At 43.1% G+C, this 12426-nt stretch overlaps 1 protein-coding gene across 2 annotated transcripts in view; it reads left to right on the top strand.

Moving 5' to 3' along the window:
* The window catches only part of CARD8 (caspase recruitment domain family member 8), a 64590-nt gene extending 56212 nt beyond the window's left edge, over positions 1–8378 (top strand). For both annotated transcript variants that reach the window (XM_038746767.1, XM_038746777.1), the window contains 3 exons: positions 269–349; positions 4506–4778; positions 7704–8378. In XM_038746767.1, coding sequence (XP_038602695.1) covers positions 269–349; positions 4506–4778; positions 7704–7723 — 374 coding nt within the window. In that variant the 3' untranslated portion in view covers positions 7724–8378. The remainder of the gene's footprint in view (positions 1–268; positions 350–4505; positions 4779–7703) is intronic.
* The last annotated feature ends 4048 nt before the right edge of the window (positions 8379–12426 follow it).

Consider the following 12426-nt stretch of genomic DNA (forward strand, 5'->3'; position numbering starts at 1 on the left):
GTCTTCATCCCCATTTTACAGATGAGGGAACTGAGGCACAGATAAGTTAAATGACTTGCCCAAAGTCACACAGCTGACAATCGGCGGAGTCAGGATTTGAACCCATGACCTCTGACTCCAAAGCCTGTGCTCTTTCCACTGAGCCCGCTTCTTCTCTGATGATGACTTGTTCATTTTTTTTTCCTCCCTTGATCACTGAGGAAGTAGGTGACAGTTAAGATATTCAGAAGAATAGGCTGTTTGATCATCTATTTCATCTATCCCTAAGGTAATAGAAGGCGGAAGATGGACTCCACTCTCCACGAAGAGATTTCTCTCAGTAAAAAAGTCAAGTGGACTGACGTTTCAGGTGCAAAATTCTACTGGCTCTTCCATGACTGTGTTTGCGTATTTTTCTGTGTGATTATATTACCAGCAAATTGTTTTGTGGGCCCAGGTGATCCTGGCACCTTGCTAGGGGTGAAAAAATTCCCCACAAGTGAAGTTATGTAGTGGTTTCATATTTGCAGCATGGGCTGCTTGGATTTGCTTCTTGTTAAGCTTCTTTAATCACTGTTTGTCCAGGTTTCACTGGACTCCATTTAAAGTGGTACAGAATTCACCCAGTAAATCCAGTGAAATTTGAGCAAAAGCTTAACAAGCAGTTTAACCGATATTATCCCGGGCATGTACAGAAACTGACGACTCCTCTCCCTCTAGGACTGGTTGAGAAAATGCAGGCTACAATGATAGTTCCCTTTTTACCCACACACATTAGTTTTGAGCAAGATTCTCCTGTTGCACTGCTGCTTTTTAGAGTATGGGAGACACTTTTGGATGGAGCGTGAACTCGTCTAGCAACTAGACCATCGTTCAGTGTACTGAAATAGTAAATGTACCCCTGGTCTGAAAGGGATGTGGCAGATTCTGAAAGTGCCTGATTCCGGAAATCTGGTCGATTAGAATGAAATTTTGAAACACGTCTCAGACCATGAAACGACAGTCCTTAAGATGTCATGCGTGGGTAGTGGGAGAAGGCAGCGTGGAAGCAGCATGGCCTAGTGGCAAGAGCCTGGATTTGGGAGTCAGAAGATGTGAGTTCTAATCCCAATTCCGCCACTTGACTGCTGTGTGACCTTGGGCAAGTCACTTAACTTCTCTATGCCTCAGTTACCTCCTCTGTAAAATGGGGACCAAGACTGTGAGCCCCTTGTGGGACAACCTGATTACCTTGTATCTACCCCAGTGCTCAGAACAGTGCTGGCACATAGTAAGCGCTTAACAAATACCATCAAAAAAATAAATAAAGGCAGGTGGTGAGCTGACCATGGGTCTTGAAGTGGGGCCCCCACTGGTGCTCCCTTCCAGTGTCTCTCAGACTGGCCCAAACTGTTGGATTTCTGATCCTCCTTTGCTAAATTAATTTTATATTTATGTCTGGCTCCCCCTCTAGACTGTAAGCTTGTTATATTGTTATTGTACTCTCACAAGCGCTTGATACAATGCTTTACACACAGTAAGCGCTCAGTAAATACGATTGAATGAATGAATACTGGTCCTTCTTTTCCTACTTCTCCCAGGTATTTCAGGGATTGTCACTCTGAGAGTGCGCTGATTTCCCTTAGGGTATATTTACTGCTGTTCAGGCTTTTGCTGCCAACACTAGGTGGTGATGCATCAGTTTCATTTTGTACCACATGTGAACAACTTACGGTGGACCTGGATCGATTGCTTTTCCATTGATGCCTTGTCTGGGTTTCCAGAGGAATTCTCAGGCATTGGGTTAGTCCTGGTCAGTGCCATGCATTCAGCTGGACCAAGGAATCTGGCATCTAAAAATCTTTTGAAATAGCCAGGGGAACTTGGACAGAACCAAACCAGATTAACAGAACCAAACAAGATTAACAGTAAGCTGTCCCTGTGTCATTTTCACTGGAACAATGATCCATTTTAAATGATGGTAAATTTTAAGATCACATCTCCTCCATGATGCCTTCCCTAATTTATTTATATTAATGTCTGTCTCCCCCCTCTAGACTGGAATATGTCCACCAACTCTGTTATACTCTCCCAAGCACTTAATTCAGTGCTCTGCACGCAGTAAACACTAAATAAATTGTTGTTGTCTTTTGCTGTTGAGTCGTGTCCAAGCCATAACGACGTCATGGACACATCTCTCCCAGAATGCCCCACCTCCATTTGCAATTGTTCTGGTAGTGTATCCATAGAGTTTTATTGGTAAAAATATGGAAGTGGTTTACCATTCCACACAGTAAACTCGAGTCTCCGCCCTTGACTCTCTTCCATGCCGGTGCTGCCTGGCATGTTGAGTTTTGACTTGTATCAGATTACCTTTCACTTGCTAGCCACTGCCCAAACTGGGAATGGAATGGATATCAATCAATCAATCGTATTTATTGAGCGCTTACTGTGTGCAGAGCACTGTACTAAGCACTTGGAAAGTACAAGTTGGCAACATGTAGAGACAGTCCCTACCCAACAGTGGGCTCACAGTCTAGAAGGATATGCCTCTGCTTGTCTCTTCCTCCCATAGTCAGTACTGGTAGAGTACTGGAAACCACTAAATAAATACTATTGGTTAATTGATTCCCCAATTAAGCCCTCTCTTTCCAGGCTCCTTCTCTGTTCTTTTTCATTTGGGAATCTTTTCCCTTTGGGCATTTGGTATTCACCCCAACCTCAGACCCACAGCACTTCTGTACATATCTGTAAATCCTTTATAGTAATGTCATCTCCCCCTCTAGACTGTAAGCTTGTTCTGAGCAGGAAATGTGTCTACCATCTCTGTGGTATTATTCATTCATTCAATCGGTCATATTTATTGAGTGCTTATCATGTGCAGAGCACTGTACTAAGTGCTTGGAAGAGCACAAAATAACAATAAACAGACATATTCCCTGATTTGTACCTATTGTCAGTCATGAAGCCTGTGTAACAGGGTGTATGTGTGTCTGTGTTTCCATGGTACTTACAAACTCCCACCATCAGTGTTGTTTTCAGATACGAAGGACACTAACTCCCAACAATCAGTGCTTTTTACTGAGAGTTTCCTTTGTGTTAGTGCAGAACTGTGTACTAAGCCCTTGGGAGAGTGCAGTAGAATTGGTACTCATTATTTCTGCCCTTAAATGGCATGCAATCCAGTGCCAATTTTAGGGGTCAAATACAATAGTAGTAATTGCCAAGCACTGTACTAAGCACTGGTATAAATGAACAATAATCAGGTCACCATCCCTGTACCATGTGGGGCTCTCAGTCCCATAGGTAGTATATAAATACAATATTACTTTAAATATACAATCTTTTAAAGATGAAGCTATGACTGGTGCCTACTCTGCCCCTACTGTGGCTCCTCACAACCTTGCTGAAGGGCCTAAGACTGCACTTAACTTCTTAGACATCAATTTTTATGTAAAGATTGAGTAGATAATACTCGTCTTTCCTACCTCACCAGTCAGAAATCAATACTGATTAATAAGTGAATGAGTAAGACTCAGAATTCATCTCATAATTTACAATTAAATTTGATTTGTGAGTAAAATTTCGATGATCTAGGTTATGGGTAAAGGGCAGTTCATGTTGATTTATGTCCAGAGAAAGTATTTTTTTCTTCCCCATTTTAATAAATGCCTATCCAAAAAGCTATGAGAATCAGCATGTGGGAACCCGCCCCCCGAACAAAAAACGCTTTCTTGGATGTGCCTAAATAATGTTATTTACACTAAAGTCGTTTAGCAGACCACTAGAGGGCACTGTGTCATTTTATATAGGCCTTCCTTTTAGAAGTCTAATAAAAATGACCTTTAGGTTGCCGTCTTTCAGAAGCTGAATCTATGTGTTTAAACTTGGTGATCTGTGTGTTTTTTAAAAAGCAAGCAAAGCTCCAGAAAAGCATGGAAGAATGAGAAGAGAGGTCAGGGGAGGTGGAAGTGACTTAGAGAGAGAAGCCCTTCTCTCCTCCCTCCCTCCCCTACCCAGCTCATCCCGAGAGCCCATCCAGACGAGCAACTAACCAACGCCAAGATGTTCCTCAAGCTGTGGGTGCTTAAGGGATGTGGGATAAAGTTCGCCTGCTCAGAAATACATGTTTTTTCTCTAGTGCCTCCACTGGGAATTCCAATTGAAATTCTGTTGAAGGTTATTGGAAGTTCTGGGGAGGAAAACAAAGGGAAATTACCAGTGGATATAACATTTTGATTTTTGGGTCACATTAATTCTTTTTGGTATGCATTTTTTCCAGCAGGATAATTCTGTGCTGACTGACACCAACCAGTTACCTAGCATTGATAGTACCATTGCTTTTTCTGTAGTGTAAAATGATTTTAAAAGTGTAGCCTAAATCTTCCACATTTCATGTAGTAGAGTAGAGCTCTGAAGAGTCAGAAGCTCTTTGGAAAGGGTTGAAGACTAAAATTCACCATCTATCCTCTTTTAGGAGAAAATCTTTTTCATTGTGTATCATGATGTTGTTGAGACAAGCTGCTAAATGTCCGCTGTGTCTTTAGATGGAGTGAAGAGGGAAGCCATATTGAACGACGCCCAGCTAATGAACCTTGCTAAGACTATTGGAAAGGAGTGGGTAGAAATCGCCATTGCCAACCTGGCCTTAGAGATGTGTGATATTGATAAAATTCAGGAAAAGAAGGAAGAAGTTACAGTTTGCAAATTCAGGATGTTGAAGAAGTGGCAAGAAAAGGAGCAAAAGAATGCAACGGCCCAGAACCTATTTAACTGCCTCAAGGATGTTGCCACAGTTGAAGTGCACAATGTACTGAAAGGTAGAAATCAAATTCTTTTCATTTATGATTCTTTTGGGACTAAGTTCTGACTTCAGTAATAGTAGTTTGCCACCCAAGTGTGGACTTTACTCAGTCCATTTGTTTGTGGAATATTTTGTATGTAAGACTCAGAAAATTCAAGCAAATTTAGGCATTTGCAGGCCATGTAAAACAGAATGACCATTTTGCATGGCAAAGAAACAAGGCTTTGGTAACTCTCTAAAGATGCCATCCTCATATTAGTGTTGTAACTTGAAGACATAGTCTGACAGGTTCATAGGCTAAAAATGAAAATTTGTGCCAGGTATGAGCATTATTCTTTTTGGAGAACAAAGGAGATGCCTTTAAGTGGTTCCCTGGAATGTGGCGGGGAATAGTGTATGGTTGTCCGTGTGGCTTAGTGGAAAGAGCTCAGGCTTGGGAGTCAGAGGTCATGGGTTCTAATCCCGGTTCCGCCACTTATCAGCTGTAGACTTTGGGCAAGTCACTTAACTTCTCTGTGCTTCAGTTACCTCATCTGTAAAATGGGGCTTAAGACTGTGAGCCCCATATGGGACAATCTGATTACCTTGTATCTACCCCAGCGCTTAGAACAGTGTGTGTCACATAGTGAGTGCTTAACAAATACCGTAATAATAATAATAATCGTCCCAGGGTGCCTCCTTTCTTCCTGCAACCAGTAGTTTTGAAAAGCACAATAAAAGGGCTAGGACTTCAGCTTGATAACTTGGAAAGATAAAATATTTTGGCTGAGATAAGTAATTAGCCCATGTTTTTACTTTGGTGTTCGGGATAGGTAATGCATTTGTAAACAAAAACAGGAAAAACAGTAATTGTGGAAGAACTGATGATTGATTATCCCCGTAAAATAGTGCTTCTCAGATGGGGCTGAGATTTGAGAACTGGAGGCTCCAGAGACTAGAACTTTGCACATCATGTATTTTCCCAACATAACCGGCCTTCTTTGGATCAAGCCAAAAACTGAAAAAAATGTGATTCCTGCCTGCCTGAACCTCAACTTTGGAAAAAAAAATTATGCCTTTGGCCCCAGTCTCTGAGGACAGTGAACATGCCTAAATTCTTTTCTTTTGTTTGGCTTTAGCTTCTGCTGAGCTAGTAGATATAAAGCCAGAAGGCAGGAGGAGGCAAGAGAAGCAGCATGACCTAGTGGAAGGAGCACGGGTCTGGGACTCGGAGGACCAGGGTTCTAATCCCACCTCTGCCACATGTCTGCTGTACAAGTCACTTAATTTTTCTGTGCCTCCGTTACCTCATCTGTAAAATGGGGATTAAGGCTGTGAGCCCCTTGTGGGACATGGACTGTACCCAACCTGATTAGCTTGGCACATAATAAGCACGTAACAAATACCGTGGAAAAAAAGGGAAAGGAAGGCTGACCTGACCTTACGTGCTGGGCCCCTCAGATATATGGTTAACCCTCAGACAAGTGATTTTTGCTGCTCTGGGTATCTCAGAAGTTACACAAATGGTCTCTTTCCTGTCAAACCTCATAAAGCTAGCCCCTCCTCTCTATGAGATAAATAACCCCAACCCCGCCCCTCCCTTCACCAGGGCCCCATGGCTTTCCTGTATCCCCTCGTTGTCCTCTAATTTATATCCAGACTTGAATATACTTTTATTATTTTTGTAGCTTTAAAATTTTTCTAACTTTCCAGTGTGATGGACCTCACTGCTACCACCCCTTCCGACACGCCAGTCACTTCTGTGCCCAATGAGTCTCACCTTCCAAAGCTGCAAAGTTTGTGTCGGGGGAGGGGGGGGGGGGCGGGGAGGACCAGGGTGAGATGTTAATGAACAGGTGATGGCAGAGAAAATGTGGAGGAGCAGAGGGGATGTGAATGGGCATCAGCCTAAAATTTTCTCCTCCTCTGCCGCTCATCTCCGCTGCCTGCTCTCCTCCTCCACCCCCCACCCCACCCCGACTTTACTGGCCTGGAAATTTCATCCAGGCACAGGAGATAGGGTTACCAGAGTGGTGGAAGCAGCAGCAGTGAGATTCACTGTGTTGGAGCTGAAGAAAACGAAAATCAAAGTTGTGAGAATAGATATAGAATTCAGCTGGGAGAGTTTGGGTGCTGGGAGGAGTGGTCAGGGCTACTTCCTGGTGAATTCATTCAATCATATTTATTGAGCACTTACTGTGTGCAGAGCACTGTACTAAGCACTTGTGAATTGGCAGGAGCAGAGACTTAATCAGCCCCACTGTGGGAGGAAATGATTTTCACCAGGTTGACATGGAACCATAACTACCTCTTGTAAAGAAGAGAAAAGCAGAGTTCTGATGTTGGCAGCAGTGATCTCAGGGTTAATAAGTAGGGGAAACTTGCCTATTTACCCTTCTAAGCTGTCCTGCTTTTCGTCTTCCCTCCCGCCATAATTCCATATTTATGGTTTTTGTTAAGCGCTTACTATGTGCCACACACTGTTCTAAGCACTGAGGTAGATACAAAGTAATCGGTTTGTCCCATATGGGGCTCACAGCCCTAATCCCCATTTTAAAGATGAGGTTACTGAGGCACAGAGAAGTTAAATGTCTTGCCCAAGGTCACACAGCAGACAGGTGGCGGAGGTGGGATTAGAACCCTTGTCATCTGACTCCCAAGCCCATGCTCTTTCCACTAAGCCACACTGCTTTCCTCCCTCCATTCCTGTCTCCTTTTTCTCCTTTCTAGCTTTACAATATTTGGAGAAGCCAAGAAGGTGCTAGTTTGTCAGCTTTAAGTGAGGAGTGATATGGACCATAGGGTCTTAAGAACCAACATTCTAAAAAAAAACTTGCTAATTCCAGAAGGTGTTTTTGAAAGGGACGAATAATTATTGTGTTTGTGTTTGATACTAAATAAAACAGTGTTTGCAGTTTTGTTTCAACTATTTTTTTTCCCTTCTGTGTATCTATTTTTCCAGGTTTCTTACAGCAGATATGATCTTATGGAAAAACAACTAAAAATGAACCCTCAGGAATTTTCATCTCCAAAATAACTCAAACTCCACGTATTTGAAGGACTCCCAGACCAAGCGGTGTTCACCATACCTCGAACTGAGCAGGCGGTTGTCATAGATGGGGCTCACTGAGATTTATTAGCCATTCAGTAGGAACCCACTTTTCAGGGACGCCTCATAGATGGCACCCTTTCCCCCCCACTCCCAACCCCCCAAATCACAGAAGCTTCCCCTCTCCCACCCACATCAGCATTAGCACTCTGCCTGCCCATTATCGGGTGTGAAGACACCCTGGGCCTCCTTCAGAGTCTTGGTCCTGCAGAGAGAGACTCTTTCCCTCCTGCAGCATCTGTCTGATCTAAATCCAGCCTGCTCTTTATGGCTTCCTGGACTTGTCCCAGTCACTGGACTGGCCACCTCTGAACTTTCCCTGGTGGAAACAAGGCTTTCCTAGGTGCTTTCTGCAGGATTTCAGAGTCTTTAGCTGGCCACTGAAATTCAAGATTCATTTCTAAAACTTATTTTTAGACAAATGGCAATCTGCCATGCTTACACATACATACATTTTCAGTCAGGTCAGCCTGCATTGCATCATAGGAGAAACAGCGTGGCCTAGTGGAAAGAGCTCAGGCTTGGGAGTTAGAGGAACTGGGTTCTAATCCCGGTTCTACCACTCATCTGCTTTGTGGCTTTTGGCAAGTCACTTAACTTCTCTGTACCTCCATTACCTTGTCTGTAAAAGGGGGATTAAGACTGAGCCCCAAGTGGGACATGGACTGTATTGAATCTAATGATCTTGTATGTACCTAGTGCTTAGTACAGTGCCTGGTGCATAGAGAGCCCTTAACAAATACCATTTAAATTGTCAAATATGGGGAAAGTGACATGTATGTGGAGAACTTTGGGGGAAAACTAGAATTTTTGAATTTTTCAAAAATTTCTTTTCAAAAATTAAGGTGGCTCTTACAATGCCCTTTTTGTAATGCTTAAAAGTATCAATTGTATTCAGTGCTTACTGTGGGCAGAGCACTGTGCTGAGTTCTTTGGAGAGTACAATATAACAACATTGGTAGACACGTTCCCTGCCTACATGAGCTTACAGTCTAGAGGGAACTAGAACCACGCTCTTTAAACCATGGCTGTGGAGAAAAGTAATATAGTGGTTTTCTCTTAGAATCTGTGAACTTTGTTTAAAGGGGTAAGTGGTGAGTATATATTTAAAGTCTGGTACTCATTCAGGTTCAGCCTCAGTCTGGTCTCCTGCCAAAGGACAACAGGGCCATTTGATCACATCTTTAGTTCCCTGGCAGCCTTACTTAAGGATGCCATAGCCCAGAGAAATGCCCTGTGTTATTTGTATAGACACAGAGTGGCAAGAGATTGTTGCTCAGTGAGACTTACACTGGAAAGAGGCAGCCTCACCATAGCAGCGTTCTCTTCAAATGAACAGAGCAGCTCTGCTAGTCACAGGGAGAACAATCTTCCAAGGTGTAGAGATGCCCCGGCAGGCACACGGACTGATTTCCACTTCTCATTGATAGAATCTGTCGGACTGAAAAAACCCACCTCTTTCCTTTCTGCATGATGGGGAGTTGCCCCAAGAATGTTTACTGGCAATGTGGAGGTTTCCAGAGCAAATAAAGAGGAATAGTGGACAGCATGAAAAATCCACTCATGACAATGTTGTAAATTAATGGCACCTTGCTAAAAGGCATATCCTACTACTACTAATAATGATGATGGCATTTGTTAAGCGCTTACTATTTGCAAAGCACAGTTCTAAGTGCTGATAGGTGCCCAGGCTCAGGGCCTGAATTGGACCTTCAAAATCACATCTCCGGAGATGGAAAATCAGAGACACTACAGTTCTCCGGCTTTCGGGCTTTGATGATGCATTTGCTAGAGGCAAGTCTTGGAAGAATCAAGGAGAAATGCTATCTCTTTTTAAGGAAGACTTTCCCTGGGGAGTCATAAGCCACATTGGCTCAGTTTGGGATGCATTGCAATCATTTGCTGACTCGATTTCTTTTTGTATCATAGGCACCTCAGGTTTATTTTGGGACTGAAATGAGGAACCCATGTAGCTTAACTTGAATTTAAGACCACTGTAAACTGAAAACATTAAAAAGACCTTTGTGACAGTTTTTTTTATCTAGGATCACTGAAAAGCTAAAGGAAATGTCAGATAAGTTTTTGACCATAAACATTGTAGTTCTTTTGTTACAAAAAAATTTGTGGGTAAGAGTATATTTTTAATTCTAAGAATATCAATGCCAGTGTTGTAAAGATTGTGTGCTGTACCCTAGTGAATTTTAAACTTAGAAATGGATTGGGAATTTTTATTTTGATATTTTTTTTATAAGTTCGAAATGTGATTCCATGTGTCTTTGTATAAAACTAAAGTCATAAATAATTGCTGTCGTCTTTACCAGACTCTCATTCCATAGCTAGAGGAAAAATGTATTTGCTTGTGTACTGTATGAATTCTCGGTCTGCTTTCTAGACTGTAAGCTCGTTGTGGGCAAGGGACATGTCCATTAACTCTGTATTATACTCTCCCAAGCAGTTAGTACAGTGCTTTGCATATGATAAGCACCCATATGTCATTGATTGATTGGTCTCAGAGGGCCTCAAAGGTATAGAGAGATCCATTCCCGAAACTGCCTTGCAACCACGGTGGAAAATACCTGAGCTAGTGTGAATGGTCGACTAAGCTAGCATCCTCTGCCTGCCTGTGGGCATAGCCTTAGGGTTTGTGTGTTGACCTGTTGCCGTCTCCCTGGGGGACGGTGGTAGTGGGCACCTTCCAATTGGTCAATCAATCAGTAGTACATTTTGAGTGTTTACGATGTGCAGAGCACTGTACTAAGCACTTGGATGTACACCAGAATTGGTGGGCACGTTCTCCACCCATTACGAGCTTACAACCATGCTGTTTTCAGTACATGAGGACCCATGGATGGCAGAGGAGGAAGGAGGTTGGGATGGTTTCTTGAAACTCTTCCTGTAAATTGGCAACTGTTGTAGTGGCCCAGGGTTTACCTTCTACTTGCCCACTGGTGGCCGAAGTCAGTCATTCAGTAGCATTTATTGAGCACTTACTGGGTGCCAAGCACTGTACTAAGCACTTGGGAGAGTACACTCTAACAAAGTCGGTAGATATATTCCTTGCCCACAGTGAGCATGCAGTCTAGAGTTTCAAGCAACTAAAGAACTCAGGATGCCCAGACCCAGTCCTGTGTGCCCAGTGGGTCTGGGAGGTTGGTGCCCAAAGAGAAGGAGCTGGGTGCCCCTGTTGTTGACAGCAATGTGACTCCAGGAATGCAGAGCTTCCTTGCCCTCAGTTCCACCTCTAAATTGTCCTGCCAGGGTATGTAAGGATGTGCCACTGATCAGTCAACGAATGGTATATACTGAACACTCACCATGTGCAAAGCACTGGGCTAAGCTCTTGGCTGCTCTTGGGAGACTACGATACAAAAGAATTAGCAGACAGGTGTCATGTTCTGAGTTAGGACATAGTGCCCCTGGGTCTGACATGGCAAGTGTGCGAGAGGGGGTTTGGCAAGGCTCCCTTTTAACTGTCTTCCCCCTTCCCCCTCTCCTCACCCCGGCTCAACTTGAGTAAGAGCTTTTGGCAAAGGTACCCTCCCCCTGTTCCCTTCCAAAGGGTGAGAATAGGCTTCAGTATGGTTCCTTTACTGCCTGCTCTCTGCAGCTTCATCTCCGATCAAATTTTTCTCCTTTTATTCATTAATTAATTCATTTATTTACTTTTTAAGACAGTATTCCAAAGATGGAGAACGCTTTTCTGCTGGTCTTCATATTTTGTGGTTAGGCACAGTTCATATGCTTCTTTTATTCAGATAGGACCCTACCATGATGTGAAGGAATTTACTGTTCCGATCACTTGCCTTTGGTTGAAAGGAGACTGCTTGTCTCCACTCTTGTAAACTGTAGCTCAGGAGAGAGGGTTGCTGAGGATAGAGCCTCATGACCATGCATTGCTATCAAAAGAGGAAAGGGTCTCTTCCAGAAAAAGCTTGGTAAGGAGTGAGAGACAAATAGACAAAAGAGAAAAAAGTGCCAGGGGCTGCAGGCATTAAACAAAGCAACGGAACACAGCCTTTTATGTGTGCTCAGTGTGACCAGGATTATGGATCCCAGTTCGGCCTTTTCTGCCATATATGCGCTCGTCCGTGAATTTTAATTTCACCCTCAGTTCTGTGATGACTATGTATGCTGCTAATGCGTTAAGCGCAGGATGGATGGGAAGGTACGGAAGGAAGAGCCTCTCTTATTGCTGACCCTTACTTGAGCAAGGTTTTCCAAAGAATGGTTTTTGTTTCTGTATGATTGCGGAATATATGGTTGGTCCTACCTAGGGAGAGCACAATGAACGAGTCTACCATAGAACTGTCAATCAATCAATCAATCAATCGTATTTATTGAGCACTTACTGTGTGCAGAGCACTGTACTAAGCGCTTGGGAAGTACAAGTTGGCAACATATAGAGACAGTCCCTACCCAACAGTGGGCTCACAGTCTAGAAGGGGGAGACAGAGAACAAAACCAAACATATTAACAAAATAAAATAGATATGTAGAAGTAAAATAAATAGAGTAATAAATAAATAAGATGACTGAATTTTAGTGTTGGAGAAAAACTATTTTAATACCATGTCTAG

Source organism: Tachyglossus aculeatus, chromosome 1 (assembly GCF_015852505.1).
Source record: "Tachyglossus aculeatus isolate mTacAcu1 chromosome 1, mTacAcu1.pri, whole genome shotgun sequence".
NCBI classification, from domain to species: domain Eukaryota; kingdom Metazoa; phylum Chordata; class Mammalia; order Monotremata; family Tachyglossidae; genus Tachyglossus; species Tachyglossus aculeatus.